At 40.0% G+C, this 15,168-nt stretch overlaps 1 protein-coding gene across 1 annotated transcript in view; it reads right to left on the bottom strand.

Moving 5' to 3' along the window:
- cpne5b (copine Vb) overlaps nt 1-15,168 on the bottom strand; it is a 150,957-nt gene that overhangs the window by 5,645 nt on the left and 130,144 nt on the right. The window contains exons 14-20 of the mRNA XM_085456282.1: nt 14,555-14,616; nt 10,791-10,837; nt 9,205-9,386; nt 8,913-9,040; nt 7,632-7,734; nt 1,070-1,127; nt 328-401 (exon numbers count right to left, since the gene is read on the bottom strand). Coding sequence (XP_085312408.1) covers nt 328-401; nt 1,070-1,127; nt 7,632-7,734; nt 8,913-9,040; nt 9,205-9,386; nt 10,791-10,837; nt 14,555-14,616 — 654 coding nt within the window. The remainder of the gene's footprint in view (nt 1-327; nt 402-1,069; nt 1,128-7,631; nt 7,735-8,912; nt 9,041-9,204; nt 9,387-10,790; nt 10,838-14,554; nt 14,617-15,168) is intronic.

Below are 15,168 nucleotides of genomic sequence, written 5' to 3'. Positions count from 1 at the left end.
AACATTTGCAGGATCCTGAAAGCTTTAGGATGCTCATCCGTCACTAATCCTCTGATATGGTTTCCCTTAGGAGAATGAATGTGCTCGAGCAAAAAGACATCTTTTCCCTCTATAGTCTGATAAATTACTCTTAAAGACTTTTTTTTACCCTTTGTTATTGCTTGTAATGATTCGTGGGGGGGATATAATTCACCGTTGTTTTCTGTCTCTCTCTTCACTGACAAAAGATATTCTGTGTAAATTCCATGACCTTTGACCCCAACGTGATTCTCAGACTCGTGCAATGAATACAGCCAAAGTTTGTTTCATGCTGTAAAGGCCAGTCACCTGAACTATGTCTCGCTCTGCCAGTTTCCCCCGGGATGAGATCCTGATGTCATCACCATCCAGCTCCACCATAGCTGGAAGACACAAGTTCACACAAACACACACACATAGTGTGAAAACTGGTTAGAGGCAGCTGCCTTTGTGACAAAAGGTTCTGACACTAAAAGGTTTATTTATCACAGATGATAAAAATCCAAATTTAAATATGATCTTTTAGCACTAGTAAAAGCTATAATTGTTCTTTTTTGCATGTCTAATCAACTAATAAGTCCTTTAATATAGACTGTGCAATTTAGAATCATCAGCACTAAATACTGCAAACCCAGCAATTAACCCCAGCCATTTCTTCTACAATTATGCCTGCATCCACCTCCTCATTCCTTTCTCTACTGAGACAAATGAGTTTGTACAGTAATTTTCTCTCTGGTATTTCTCAGAATTAGTGCCAGTGAGGTTAGAACCAGCTCTTATTATAACAGACTGCGAGTTGAATTAAATTGTCAATTATTCGTGGAGAATGACTGATACACTGGTTGGCTGATTTGATTGGCTGATAGAGGCTGTCTCACAGCTATATCAGTTCTTTCATTACTCCAGAAGATAATGCATGATGTAATTTAATAATAATAATAATTTTCATCACACGTTTATTTTGACACGCACATAAACGCTTTACCTCCTTAATAAACCAGGTCTTTACAATTACAATCATTCTAAAGGTAAAAATTTAAAGCTAACGTACCGTCAAACTCAGCCTGACCCACTCCGACTATGATGATTGACATAGGAAGCTTGGCACCCTGCAGAGAAATAGAAATGAAACGACTCAATTTTTTCTAGCTCACATAGCTTGTCACCATTACCACTAACCTCTTGTGCCTATTACAGTGACATAATGACATTGTACTAGTTACACGCTCTTTTACATGCAGCAGACTGCAGCAGCAGAAAAGGTCTATATCAACCTTTAACTAGCTAAATGACCTTTGGGTAAGAACAGACTTTCAGAGAAAACATAAAAGGGGGAGAAAGAAGCAAGAGCTCAGTCAGAAAAGCTAATGAAACAAGATGCTAATGCAAAATATCTATACTTTTTCCTAAACTTATCCCAGATTTCTGATGTTCCAGAATCCAATTTTCTGTCATTTGAATGACACCAGCTGTTATGTAGAGGCTTCACTCAGCAACGGACCATTAAATGCTGATTGTCAGACTGAGGAATGGAGATTAACTCACTGAAAACACTAGTAGTGTCATCTGAAATGCCACACTGGTATCTCATGCTGTTTTAATAGCTAAAAGTGGCAGATTTTTTATTTTCACACAAATATTTGTAGACGTTTATGTCGGAATTTGCCGCCTGGATGAATGCCGAACAGAAGTGTGAAACTACGAAGCTGGCTGAGACTAAAGGGAAAACAGCTGGATGGTCGCATTTATGAACCAGGAGAAGAGGGAGAGGGAGGAGGTGCCAACTCAGTCACTAGGGCAACCATCCTCATTCACCCACCCAGCCACTCCCAGGCCACACTGGGGACTCATGTCGAGTGCAGTTAGTCTTGATACTGTGGAAGAGATCGGCACAAACCTTAGATGGAAAATAAATGAACACAACAGCAAATAATATGGTGCTGCTACATTTCCTAAATTATTTCTCACTGTGCTGTAATTTACCAGTCTGTGTGAGAGAGCTTCTGTGGGTGTATATGTCTAGTCAACAATTAACGTGCACATAATTGCACAAGCTACAAGTGGAACATGGTAAATGGTAAATGGCCTGTATTTGTATAGCGCTTTTCTAGTCCCTAAGGACCCCAAAGCGCTTTACACAACCTGTCATCCACCCATTCACACACACATTCACACACTGGTGATGGCAAGCTACAATGTAGCCACAGCCACCCTGGGGCGCACTGACAGAGGCGACATGCGGGGCTGTCCTGCATTCATTAGATTTGCTGGTATTTTTCACTTAGGTAGATGAAAAGAAATGAAAAGAAAGAATGAAAAGTAAAAACAAACTTCATCCAGCTGAGATATAAACATGTGCAGCGTGCAACCAAAAGGCACTTGGAAATAAACTGGCATTTATAGAGTACTTTCATAGTCTAGCCACATTTAATGACTCATGCATCACTTTATCTATGCACTTTATTGACCACAACCCTGTGGGCAATTTACAATCATCAATAAATTGCATGTCTTTAGACTAATTAGGACACCAAAGTACCCGGAGGGAGGCCCAGATAGAAAATCCACCCATAAAAGTTTAACCCAGAACCTCATTGCTTTGAAGTGACGGTTCTTACCACTTAACCACTGGATCGCTCTATCATGACACATTACATTGTCTTCCATCCATTATGCAGCATCACTAGGGAACCATCCTATTGGTCACAAATTTATTCCACTGCATGACAACACGCATACAAGTTTCCACAAATAACGGCATGAACCTCCCAGAGCCCGAATCTCAATGGAGTCAGTCTGGAAACACAGCTATCTGCACAGTACCATGAAAGTGTACAAGTGTAACAAAGAGAACATTTAGGGTGGCAGAGGGAGTGAGCCTATCCCAGCTGCCATGGGAAGAGAGGTGGGGAACATCTTGGACATGCCGGCTGCCTAATTAACGTAACCAATTAACCTAACCCCGGCTAACTTCTTACTGTTAGACAACAGTGCTAACCGCTTCCCCACCATGCTGCCCCATACTTTATTATATAAGCAACAACTTGTAAACTTCTGGTGATACAAACAAATATTTGTATATTAGATGTTTGTATGTTAGAATGCCATTTTCACAATCAGAATATCTGCTAAAGGGGAAAGGTTATTCAGTGCTCATCTGGACAGCATGTTTTCTCCCAACTAGCTTAGGAGTCAATCTTTGTGGAGTTTGCAACCACGAAAAGTGAAATGTTGCATAATTTTAATTGTAGAAATAAATATTAGACATAAATTAATATTCTAAGCATTGTACTTTATCCATTTATGTCTAGAAGTGGCCTTTCCGCATAAATGACACCATGAAAGCTCAATGCAAAATCTCCTGTTACATCTAATTAGGTTTCCTAGACTCACATATTTTTTACAAAGCAGTCACATCACCAGGGTTAAACTTGCTGGCACAAGACAAATGCACTGTGGCAAATCAGGCAACCTCTTTTTTTCCCACAGGGATGAGAGCAGTTTGTGTCCTCAGTACCTCAGCCACATCACATCAACGCGATTATCAGTGTTCAACGCGACTCCTGTCAGTGCCTGTCCTCCCACTCATACTCGCAGATATCCGTAAGTGTATGCGCAGCCAGAGACACACACATCTCAACATCAAATGCCACTAAAAATAACCTGGTAATCCACCATGCCCCACTTTTGCAGTCCTCCTGTCACCCTGTTTTGCAGCAGAGATCCAGTCTAATGAGACAACAAAACAAAGTGTCAGTCAAAACTTGCAACTTCACTTTGTTTGTGCTTCTTAAATTCAAATGCCAGGCATGTGCATGCTTTGATGAGTGTTTGTGTTATTGCAATTACACATATGAGCTTAAGGGGCTTTATGGATTTACGTTTAGAGTAATAACCATTTCATTCACACATGGTCAGCTATGTTGCTAGACTGTCTGACATTGGCTGCCCACTATCATTCACATCTTGACAGACTAGTATTGACTGCATTAAGAAGAATGTGGCTGAATGTAATCAGATTTTACCCACAAAATGTTTTTTATATTGAATACAGTTTTCTCAGCATCACAGTGATCACTAACATGACAGTGCCTGTGTGACAAACATATGTACATTACGGGGAAGGTTACTCCTCTCACAAAACATTCAGGTCAGCCCTATAGTTCATTTTTGTCCCTCTCTCTAGCCACTAGCTGTATATTGTTTCCTATTATTACTACTATCCTGGCCTATGGTGCTTTTTCAGATTCTTCCTATTCAGCAGTGACATGAAGAAAATTACACTTGGATGCAAATTTTGGTGACCGTGAAACACAAATAGACGTAAATAGAGAATTTAACATTGCATAAAACATATACACGTTAATAATTGCTGTATGTGTGACGATGTTCGTGCAATGTTTTGTTGAGATTGGTCCATCTGTTAAGGAGACGATAAGGAACATCACTATAATAAATATTCTCTTACATTACAGAGAAACGCAGGAGTAGGTTCGTGTTTTCAGTTGAGTATCGTCTTTAGGATTGTAATATGCGATATCACATAAACATACAAAGACTGACGAAGACAGTTGATGAAAACCTTAAACTCTGTGCTTTCACTTCCAAGATGCAAGTATGAAAAACCTACATTAGATAAAGGATGTAGCTGAATACAGCTGATAAAGTCAGAGTAGCTACTATATGCATCAAAATGCTGTTTTTTAACCATTTGACTTACCTGCAAAAATCTAATGAAATTTACTTCATTGGTATACATTCAGTTTACATCATGCTCATTTTCCTTAATGATTATTTATTTGAATACATAAAAGCTCTTTTTTGTGAGTCTGTCAGAAAACAAATGCCCATTTGTTCAAAAATAAAAACTGAGTGATAAATATGTTCCCAGGTGTCGTGTATTATATGCTCGACTTTATTATGCCGGTCATGACAGACGCATGCTGAAAAGGTCGTGTCATATACACGAACTGTTACCACAGGAATTTGAATCTTTTAACAATCATTGAAAAGCAATGAGCTGTGTTTCCCTTACTAGCTGTGATTTCTACAGAGATCCAGCAGCCGCTACTTCTGAAACTCAAATTATGTCCTTCCATTTCAGGAGGATAATTAACTTAAAAAACTGCAGCTGCATCCACATAACTTCAGTTTTCTTTCAACAGGGCTCATTTCTCTGCACCATAAACTTGATTTCGCATCAACATCTAAACAGTGCAAAAAAAAATGGAGGTTAAATGGTTGTGAAGTGAAGTGCTTTTGTTGGGTCCCTGCACCGATAAAGAGACAGAGCACAAAGCACAGACAGATAACAAGAAGAAGATGAGAAAGGAAGGAAATCAAAGGCAGCAGAGGATTTTTTTTATAGTCTGAATGTGGTGACAGAAGTATGGAGGGTGCAGATGAAGACAAAGAGGTGTAGATCTCTGAGTGGGAAAAAGATGGAGCGAGACAGCAGGTCTTTGTGTGTGTGAGCGAGGGAGACTCATGATTCCACAGAGGTAAAGAAAATGAGGCAGCAGAGCAACCCGAGCAGAGGAGGGGGCTGCTGAGTGATTGACAGGTGGATTTCTCTAATGCAGCAGAATCAGTTGTGACTGATAAACCCGCATGATAAGCCACATGTCCACATGTTAACCAGACATACCGCAAACACCGCTCTCCAGTTGTCGTACATGTGTACAAATATAAACTCAGGCACTCACTTCCTCTCACTCTGTTTCTTAGATCTTTCTTCAAGTGTGAATATGTATGAGAAAGGCTTATATAACCTCAGCACATGTGTCCTCCCTCGCCCGGGATCCGTGGAGGGTAAAAAGGCAAGCAGTGGAAGCAACAAGCATCAGTAGATCAGAAGAGGTGGAGGCAGTGCGATAGAGCAGCAGGCAAGATCTTAAAAGGAAGGTGTGGCTGTTCTAATGTTTTGACTAACAGTCGCAAATTCCCTTTAAATCCAGTCTGCTGGGTGTTCTGTGCCTGTGGCAGGCTGAGGAGGAGTGGAAGAAAAGGGGAAGAGACGGAGGAAAAGAAAAAGGGGAGAACAGCAGCTACCTACTGTTTTAGGCTGGGGAAAGAAAGGTGTGAGGACAAGTTTGGGGGGGAAGCTCTGAGGAATAATACACAATGCTGTGCTGCTTTATTTACTGAGGCAGTATAAATAAGCCAAACTTTCAGCTGCTGTCTTATTCACAGGGGGTCGCCACAGCGGGGAGCTCCGCATATTTGATTTAGCAAATTTTTTACGCCAGATGCCCTTCATCTTTTCACATCTCGTATTTATTAATAGTCCACTGATAGAAAGGGAATACCTTAAGGTAATTTAATGGTCTATGTATCATTGATGAGAAAGTTTCTAAACGTGTAATTACAGTTCTAAACATGCGGCTTGCTCGAAGCCATGATTCCAGTCCTTTTTCTCTGCGTACTGCAGCGGCCATTATTAAACCACAGTGCTGTTCTATGGACTGAAGAGAAAACCACAGAGAAGTTTTAGGGCATGCTAGAGCTGATCGGAGACATAACAATTTTTATTTCCAAGAGCAGCTGAATAGCTGCAGCTAACACGTCCATTGATTGTCAGTCAGCAGGTCAGACTAAATAAGACATTTGAGGACGTACTGAGCAACAGAGCTACATGTAATTTTCTCAATCAGTAGACTTTTACTTGATACCTCATGAAAAGTTAGCGCCAACAGTTGATTAGCTCATTGTAGCTTAGAAACAGTGAAACAGGCTGCCTGGCCCTCTTGCTGTAACCTTGAGTTTGTCATGCAATCAGTGCACACTTAACCGCATAATCATCCCTAAAATCAACTAAAAACAACATTTATTGCTGCACTTCATTTTACACTACACCAGTTTTGTTGCTCCATATTGATGAAAAATGAGTTTGATTGCGCTCCTTACTGCTACAAGATTGTATGAAGACAAACAAAGTAACCTCTTGTGGTGCGTATAGGTGAATTTCGTCTCTGGCACCGTGAATCAGTCAAAGCCCTTCTGTCTTTGCTTGTTAGAAGGTGCAGCTGTAATGTTATCAGCAGGAGCTGCTAGTTCTCAGCTCAGCACTAGCCTCGCTTCTATCAGCACCGACAGCAATGAGCTGCTGGCAATTCAACTATTTTTTTTAATCTCCACTACATCTGTCTGCTCTGCTCTACTCCATGTTCCCCTCTGCCCACACATATGCATACAGATATGGTGAAACAGGGAGCAGAGGAGAGAAGAACTGGTGCTAGCGTTGTTACTGACAGCAGAAAACAGTGAATGCTGTCATTCTTTGCCGAAGTGAAACAAGTGCACATAGTCCCCTCTAAGCAAAGGAAATACTGAGCATGTTGAAATATGAATGGGAGAGAGTAGAGTAAAGGGAACAAAGTTTAATCAGCTTCTGTTTGTAGTTGGGCACAGAAATAAGACTGTTGAGATTTTTGTATCTCCAGGAAACACTTTTATATTCTTAAATTACAATTTATTATTTAAATAATGGCCTTTAGCCTACGCTACACAGCATCATTGAGTTCAAAAGTGTCCTCATTAACGCCAAAACAAGTTGGGTGTATCTAGCCTTTTTTTGTAGAACAGGAAATGCTCTCCCACTTTCCCATTCTTACATTTACAATGGCCTCTTTGGTCTGGGCCATGTCTGAAATGACGCCGTCTGTGATGATGAGGAGCACAAAGTACTGAGAGCCGTCCTGCACCGCCGCTGCGTATCTGCATACACAGATAGAAGCCATCATTACACGATGCCGTGTTATCGTTTTAATACAGAAACAAATCTGACTTCAAGACTTATTAATGAATTGATCAAAACATCGATGTGGAAAACAAACGGATGACAGTGCACGCCTTATCGAGCACTCTCACTACATGCAAATTCAATAAAAAATGTTCTTTGTCATTGCTGTACTTCAGCTCACACGCAATAAAACACCCCATGAGAAGAGAGCGATTAATTAGATCAAGCAGATTTAAAACAAAGCCTTCTTTCACCGTTTGATTCATTTCTTTGTTAAAATAAATCTCTTTATAAATCAGCTGACTTATTCAAATGCTAAATACCGACTGGCCGAAAGCCACAGCTTAAAAAAGTGAGATACCTTTTTATCAGAATTACATTTTTAATTAGAGCGTCGTCATAATCAGATGGAGAGCTGTTTGGATTTGGCTCAACAAATGTGGCAGTGAGGGCAAAAAATGACACCGACCGAATCCCGTCACACCACGGCTGTGTAAATACAGTGGCAGGTCAAAATATATGACTTAGATTGTTGGTCGTTTATTTCACTGGCTATATGTGTGACTGCTTTTTGATTGCTGTGAGCCAATTAAAATTCATTCTGAAGCACATCACATGCTGTTTGTTGTGAAGCAGAGAGGTCAGATAAGTTGAAGCCAAGAAGTCAAAAATGTTAAAGTTGAGTTTTTTTTAACTCCAATGTTATAAAGAAAAGATAATCTCACTATTTATGCCAATAAATTCCCACAACAGCTGATTCTATCTGAGACACCAAGCAGACTATAACGCAGGCTGCCGGCCTCTTTGCATATAAATTGTTTTAAAAAATACGTTTCTGAGATAATCTTTCTGAGCTGCAGAGTTTTTTTTAAATATTACTGTGTTTTTAGCATTTGGATATAAATAATGTATAAATCATAATAACAGAGAGACAAGCATAAACAGTTGCCACAAGAGGAAAATCCACAGGGATAAAACAAAAATGACTGCTGCTAAAAAAGAAGAAGAAGAAGATGAAGAAGAAAAGAAAGGGGGAAATATAAATAAAGAATCCAAGACGGTTTTTTGAATTTGCATGTAAAATCATTTTAACTTATGTGGAAAGTATTTAATAGCATCTGTTAGAGTTCACCAGCTTGGATGGATCTCTCACCTGGCAACGTGGTTCACCACAGGAGCAAAGTTTGTCGGCCCATACAGCTGCACTGTCTTTAGACTCTGATGGTATGCCTCTAAGATGCCTTCAATACCATTGCAGTATGGATTTTCAATGTTTCCATTCTGAAAAGGATAAAAATAGAAACAAGATCCAGTTCAAGATTCTTAAAGTCAAATAAACCTAAACAATATTTACTGTAGTTACTGTCAAAGTGATAAATTATTCAGCTAAACATTTAAAATCAGCTAAACTCAGTCAAAGGTAATATGAGGTGGGGGACATATACCAGTGGGAACTCATGTGACACCCGCCAATCGGGCGGCAGTTTGGCACCAAAGCCTAAAGCCGGGAACATCTTGTCACTGTCGTAGTCTTGAATGATCTCCCCAACAGCCTTCAAGGCCATGGCGTAAGCATTTAGCTGGTAGGGATTCATGTAGTGCAGTGAAGTGGACTGGGAGGGGTTACCTGTTGACAAATAAATCAATCATAAGCTCATCTTGATGTACAAGCAACAAAGTCATATTTCAGGTGCAATCGATCGAAGGTTCTGCTTTTGGGTGGGACTTTTTCTAACATTTAAAAATAGCAATTAGCTGCGGTCACTGATCACATTAACATAACTGCAGTGAGCCTGAGCTGTGATGTTCACCCCTGTTAGTCGTTGTAACAAACTGTAAGCTTATCAACAACTGTGACCTGTAACGGCACATCATAAAGTCATTCAGTATTAACTGCCCAGCTGGGATATTTTGGATGTGTTTAGAAAATGTTGCTGTCATTGCCCTCAGTGAGGTTGCTGGTGATATGTGCTCACCAGTTTTATTACTTCCTATCTGACAGCGCAAATCCTGCTGCTTTCCTGGTCAAGTGACTTTATCAGGGCCCGGGGTATAACAACAAATTGCATATCACCTGGACTAACACCACAACTGCAAATCTCGAAGCAGCACAGAAATGATTGTCTGCTATATTCCACCCTTCTTATTAGCTGCTAAGCTTTCCATTCTAACATCCAGCCTTCACAGGAAACGGTGGCAGATTTACTGTAAAAAACAACAACATATTTTTGATGCAGCAGGTCTTTAAAGTGGGATGGAGGTTGACAAAAGCAGAACTGACATTAGTATCTGACACTATTGCTAGAGATTTAACCAGATACTCTGGAGCCACAAGTTGATTGAAAACACCATCTGTGGCTCACAACCCTTCGAAGGTGGTTTCAAATATGGACTCACAGATAGAGTACTGTGCAAAAGTCTTGAGCAAACCCTCCTTTCTTTATAGTCTGCTAGGAAAATGGTAAATAGGTATAGGGATTTATTGAAACATATGAAAACATGCATAGAAATACATTATACTATGTAAAATCAGAGTTTTGCTTGATGCAGCTCATAAATCTTTGCTCAGTTCTTCTAAAAACACTAGCTTTACTAAACAGGCTGGTATAAGTTGAGGGAGGAAATAAGTTTTCTTCTGTGATAAATCAAAAAAAAGGAAAGAGGGAAACTTATATTTCCCCCCTAATAACTGTGATTCATGCTGACAGCTAGGACTTGTAGATAAATCTTTTGCAGTACTGCATTCAGTCATAATTACTGGAATAAGTATTGTAATGACAGTTAAGTGTGGTGCTATTTGCTTTTTAAAACTTAGACGCCTGCTCTAATTACCCTTTAAGCTCTCAAAAAACATATAGTAAGAACTTTCCAGGGCATCGGCTGTTAGAGACACTATGTGTACAACGTGCATGCCTGCAGTGATGGTTTGTGTCACTGTGAATTTGGACGTGCCACGCTTTTGGAGCAATGCTGAATATTTTTATCCCCGACCCCCCTTCTCCATACACACTTTGCTGTTAGTATCACTCACCGTTAGATGCTGTGAAATCAATGGCCACAGTGAAATTGATCTGAGTCCTAGAAGGGGTAAGGAGGGGAGGACATCGGAAAAAAAATCAACAACAGAAAGCAGCCAACAATAAAAACATGCCAGAGCTCATTAAATTTCCATGCTCATACCAACGACCACACACGACCCCAAGAGACACGAGGGAGATCACATACGGCATGGCGATCTTTTCATATGACGATATCGATTGGCCTCACTGTCAATACCAACTGCATCAATATACAAAGTACGGCCAGTTGTCAAACAACATTTAAGTGATTACACTCTTTTATCTTGTTTATCTGACTTTCACCTCCACGAGAAAAGCCGGAGGTGCCGAGGAGCTTCTGAGAGATGGAGCATGGTAACAAGCAATTACACTGATGCAGCACTTAAGAGTAAATCATAATCCAATTTTCCCTGCTGATGAAGCACTCCCCTCTTCTTTCTAATTTACAACAATGAGACGAGGCCTTCGGGGGCTCACACGACAGCCTCTCATTATCTATGAAAGTCACCAGAGAGAACAGCAAAAGAATGATAATAAAAACGAATGACTTAAGGATTCACATTAACCTTTCAGCTTTAGGTAGGGACGCAGAATATGCCACAGCCTGACCCTGCTCACCTTAGCATTAATTAAACTTCATTTTATTCATTCATTAGGACATTTTGGAAATAATTAGTGTCTGGGAGGGCAGGTTTGCAAATTGTACATCTACAGCAGGAAAGTCAGAGCTCTTCAGCGTGAGATTTACTTTTTATGTTCATTTACATTAATTTGTTTGATCACCTCTCATGAAAGTAAGAACACGCAAGTATTTTTTTAATCTGTCAAAAATTTTGGTTAAAACAAAAAAATTATTTTGTTATTTTTTAGGCAAATAACAAAGCGAATTTACATTTTTATACCAAACTTTGAGCTTGCACACTGGATTTGTCTGCCCACTAAAACTCATTTTATCTGTCCAGGAATTCAAATGACTGTAATTATCTTCATCAAGAAATTATAATGTGCTTCACTATTTTTTCCAGCTTTTCAGTAAAACAGTAGGAAATTCACAACAACAATAATTATATTTTAGCATTAAAAGCATTTTGATTATAGAGTTGTTAACGCTGATGGATAAATCCTTAAGTGCTGTTAAAAAGCAGGTGTGGCTTACACCAGCGGTCCCCAACCTTTTTTGCTCCACAGACCAGTTCATGTCCGACAATATATTCATGGACCGGCATTTAAGGTGTTGCCGATAAATACAACAAAATAAAACCAGTACCAATACCAAAAAAAAAAAGATTTATTCATTACATGGACCCAGGGAAACCGAGGTAGTGATAAAAACGATAAAAAAATAACGATAAAAAACTATAAAAACCCTGAATACCATACAGTTCACACCCGAGCCTCAACTCTCGCGGCCCGGTACCAAACGACTCACGGACCGGTACCAGCCCGTGGCCAGGGGTTCGGGGACCGCAGGCTTACATCTTACATTGTGGGGTGGTCTAATACATTTGTCACACACGGCATGTCTGAAGTTTCAATTAATAACACAACTACAACACTACTGCATTTTGCAAGCTGCTAGTTAAAATATTCCTCTACTTACTGATAATTATTTAGAACAAAAAAATACACAGTATGTTTCTGCAAGCTGCATCGATTATGCACGTTCTTCTGTTCTCGCCCTACAGGTCGCTGGGAACAGTTTGTGTTGCATTTATGTTAATTCACAACAATACAATTGTTACACATCCTATTTCAAATTTGTGATTGGTAAAAAGGTATGTTTGAACGATTGTCCTCATATGTCCTCTCAGTCTTTAACCTCTTTACGGTCTCTGTGCTGCTGAGTTTGAAAGAGATCTACACTGACGTGGAAAGCTTTAAAGCTGTTTGAATAGTCAGATTGTTCTTGCTCTTTTATGATTACAGTGGCTTTAAAATGAGATGTAAAAGCAGGCATACTTCAACTTTTATCCCGATGAAAGCTGTTGTCACGGCGAGTGAGGTGAGCCGTGTGGAGGCAATGAAGGAGGATCCAAACGCAGGCAGTCGTGAAGGTGTGAAGGTGGTTTATTGAGCATGAAAGTAAATACAAACGGCAAAGGGAGCTATGACTAACTAGACTGGGAACAAACTAACTACAGAACACGAACCTGAACATGAGCAGAAACACTTAGCGGTTGACAGCAGGGAAACACACAGATGACGCAGGGTGGAATACACAGACGGACCAGCAACTACAATGACGGCAGACATGACTTAAATACACAGAGAATCACAGGGGAATTACACACAGGTGGTGGACACAGCTGGGAATGATCAACAAGACGAGACAAAGGTAAAACTGAACACACTCACATGAGACGCAGACCATCACAATAAAACAGGAACAAGCAACCATCACACTAAGACACAAACTCGACATAGAGAGACAGGCAGAAAATGGCACATGGAGCTAGACAAATACTAAGCAGACACAACCGAAGAACAAATCCTAAACACCACAGAAACATGAAACTCAAATAATAAACATCATCATAATCAACACTACCAGAGAACAAGAAAACAACCCCTGATGCAAACTAAAACCAAAACATAATAAAACTCAAACTACTGGGTCCGACGGACCCAGAACCGTGACAGCTGTAAAGCTAAATATTACAGAAAAGTGCTTTAACAGCTGGAGCAGAAACGATGGCAGTGATGGAAGTGTTTCTCCTGTTTTGTGGTTACAAAGGGTTTGGACAGCTTAAGTGGCACACTTTCACAAACTTACATCCATTTTCAAAAGAGCCTTCACATTTGCAAGAACCAGCTCTCAGATGTCTTTCAGTAAGCACCACAGTAATGTTAGGGGCCAGACTGATGAGGATGATATTTCTGAAGAGAGGCCACTAAACTTTAAGGTTATTGTATCATAAATCAGCCAACGCCAGGAACTGTCAGCGAAATGTGTCACACTTGTCAGCTCTGCCACAGCACAGAAAAACTCTGACAGCTGCCCTGCTGTTGTGGGACATTTGAGATCAAAGCACAGCCCAATCCACCTGAAAGACACACTTCACCTGAGAAAGAGTTGATATTCACACGTCAGCCTCCGGTGTTAAAGCTTAACTGAAGTTGGAGGGCTGGTACTGTACCGTTTATCTTTTAGAACTCATTAAATATACATTTGGAGTTTGAATGCCCCAGATAACTCCAGCTATGAACTTATTAGTCAGTTTAACAAAGTTGCAGTGGAACATTGGACTTTTGATCCCTCTGCATGAAAGTTAGGAAAGTATTTTAATAACATTTTTAATGAAGACCACACAGACGTTTTTTGGTATGTTAACAAAGGCTCAAATTATTGTTTGAACATTAAAGTGCCCAGATATTTTTCTACAGAGTTCTTGGAGAATAATCAGAGCTGGAAGACAAGCAAATATCGGAAAGGAACATGTTGATATTATTCAGTGTCCTACAGAGGCTCGTGTTTCAAGCATGGTTTAATAAATATGATGCTGAGCTTTCAACTTCTGGGAAATCAACAAATATTTAACGGTGACCTCACTCTGCATCATTAAGTGCAAAGATGAAACCACCCAAGTATTTCTGCATTAGTTATAAATGTTCCCTCCCTTGATTTATGCTTCGACAGAGGCGTTATTTATGACAGGCTTTTAGTCATAGTAAGGCAATACAAGTAAAAGGCAATTTCATGGTTTCTTTCAGTTTGAAGGTGGTCGTTCCCACTCACCCTCCTTTAATGTAATCTAAGAAGGTGAACTCCGACTCCACTGAGAAGGAAAGCAGGGTCACCTGAAATTAAAGACAAGAATAGACACTTGATTAAATGCAGAGGTATTGATGTTTTCCCCTTAATCCAAAATAAACTCCACATCATGTCTTAGTTGAGCACTTTATGCTCTCTCTGGTAAAAGATGTGAGCCGGCCGCTTTCTGATGAAAGACTCATTTGCATTGCCGGAGGAGACGTTTGAAGAGAAAATGAGATAAATTTGTACGCATTACGTGTTCACAGCCACGCTGCTAGGTAAGCTCTGTGGAAATCACAAATGTCACAAATGGCTGCTGGTGGTGGCTACTCAACACATGTCTTTAAGGTTCTGTCAGCCTTCTTTTGGCCCGCTCATATACATATTTATTGTAAAATTTCTCTTTTAACATAATTACCTAAAGTACCATATACTCAGGCCATGCCCACACTAATACGTTTTTGTTTTAAAATGCATCTTTTTCTCTCCGTTTTGGCCTCCCGTCCACACTGAGACGGCGTTTTCGGTCAAGGAAAACACCGCGTTTTGAAAACGCTCTCCAAAGCGGATACATTTGAAAACGGCGTTTTCGCGTC

This window comes from Copadichromis virginalis, linkage group LG5 (assembly GCF_057382275.1).
Source record: "Copadichromis virginalis isolate Kocher_CV1m ecotype Utaka linkage group LG5, C_Virginalis_male_GT1.1, whole genome shotgun sequence".
NCBI classification, from domain to species: Eukaryota; Metazoa; Chordata; class Actinopteri; order Cichliformes; family Cichlidae; genus Copadichromis; species Copadichromis virginalis.
This window is presented reverse-complemented; position numbering and strand designations above follow the sequence as displayed.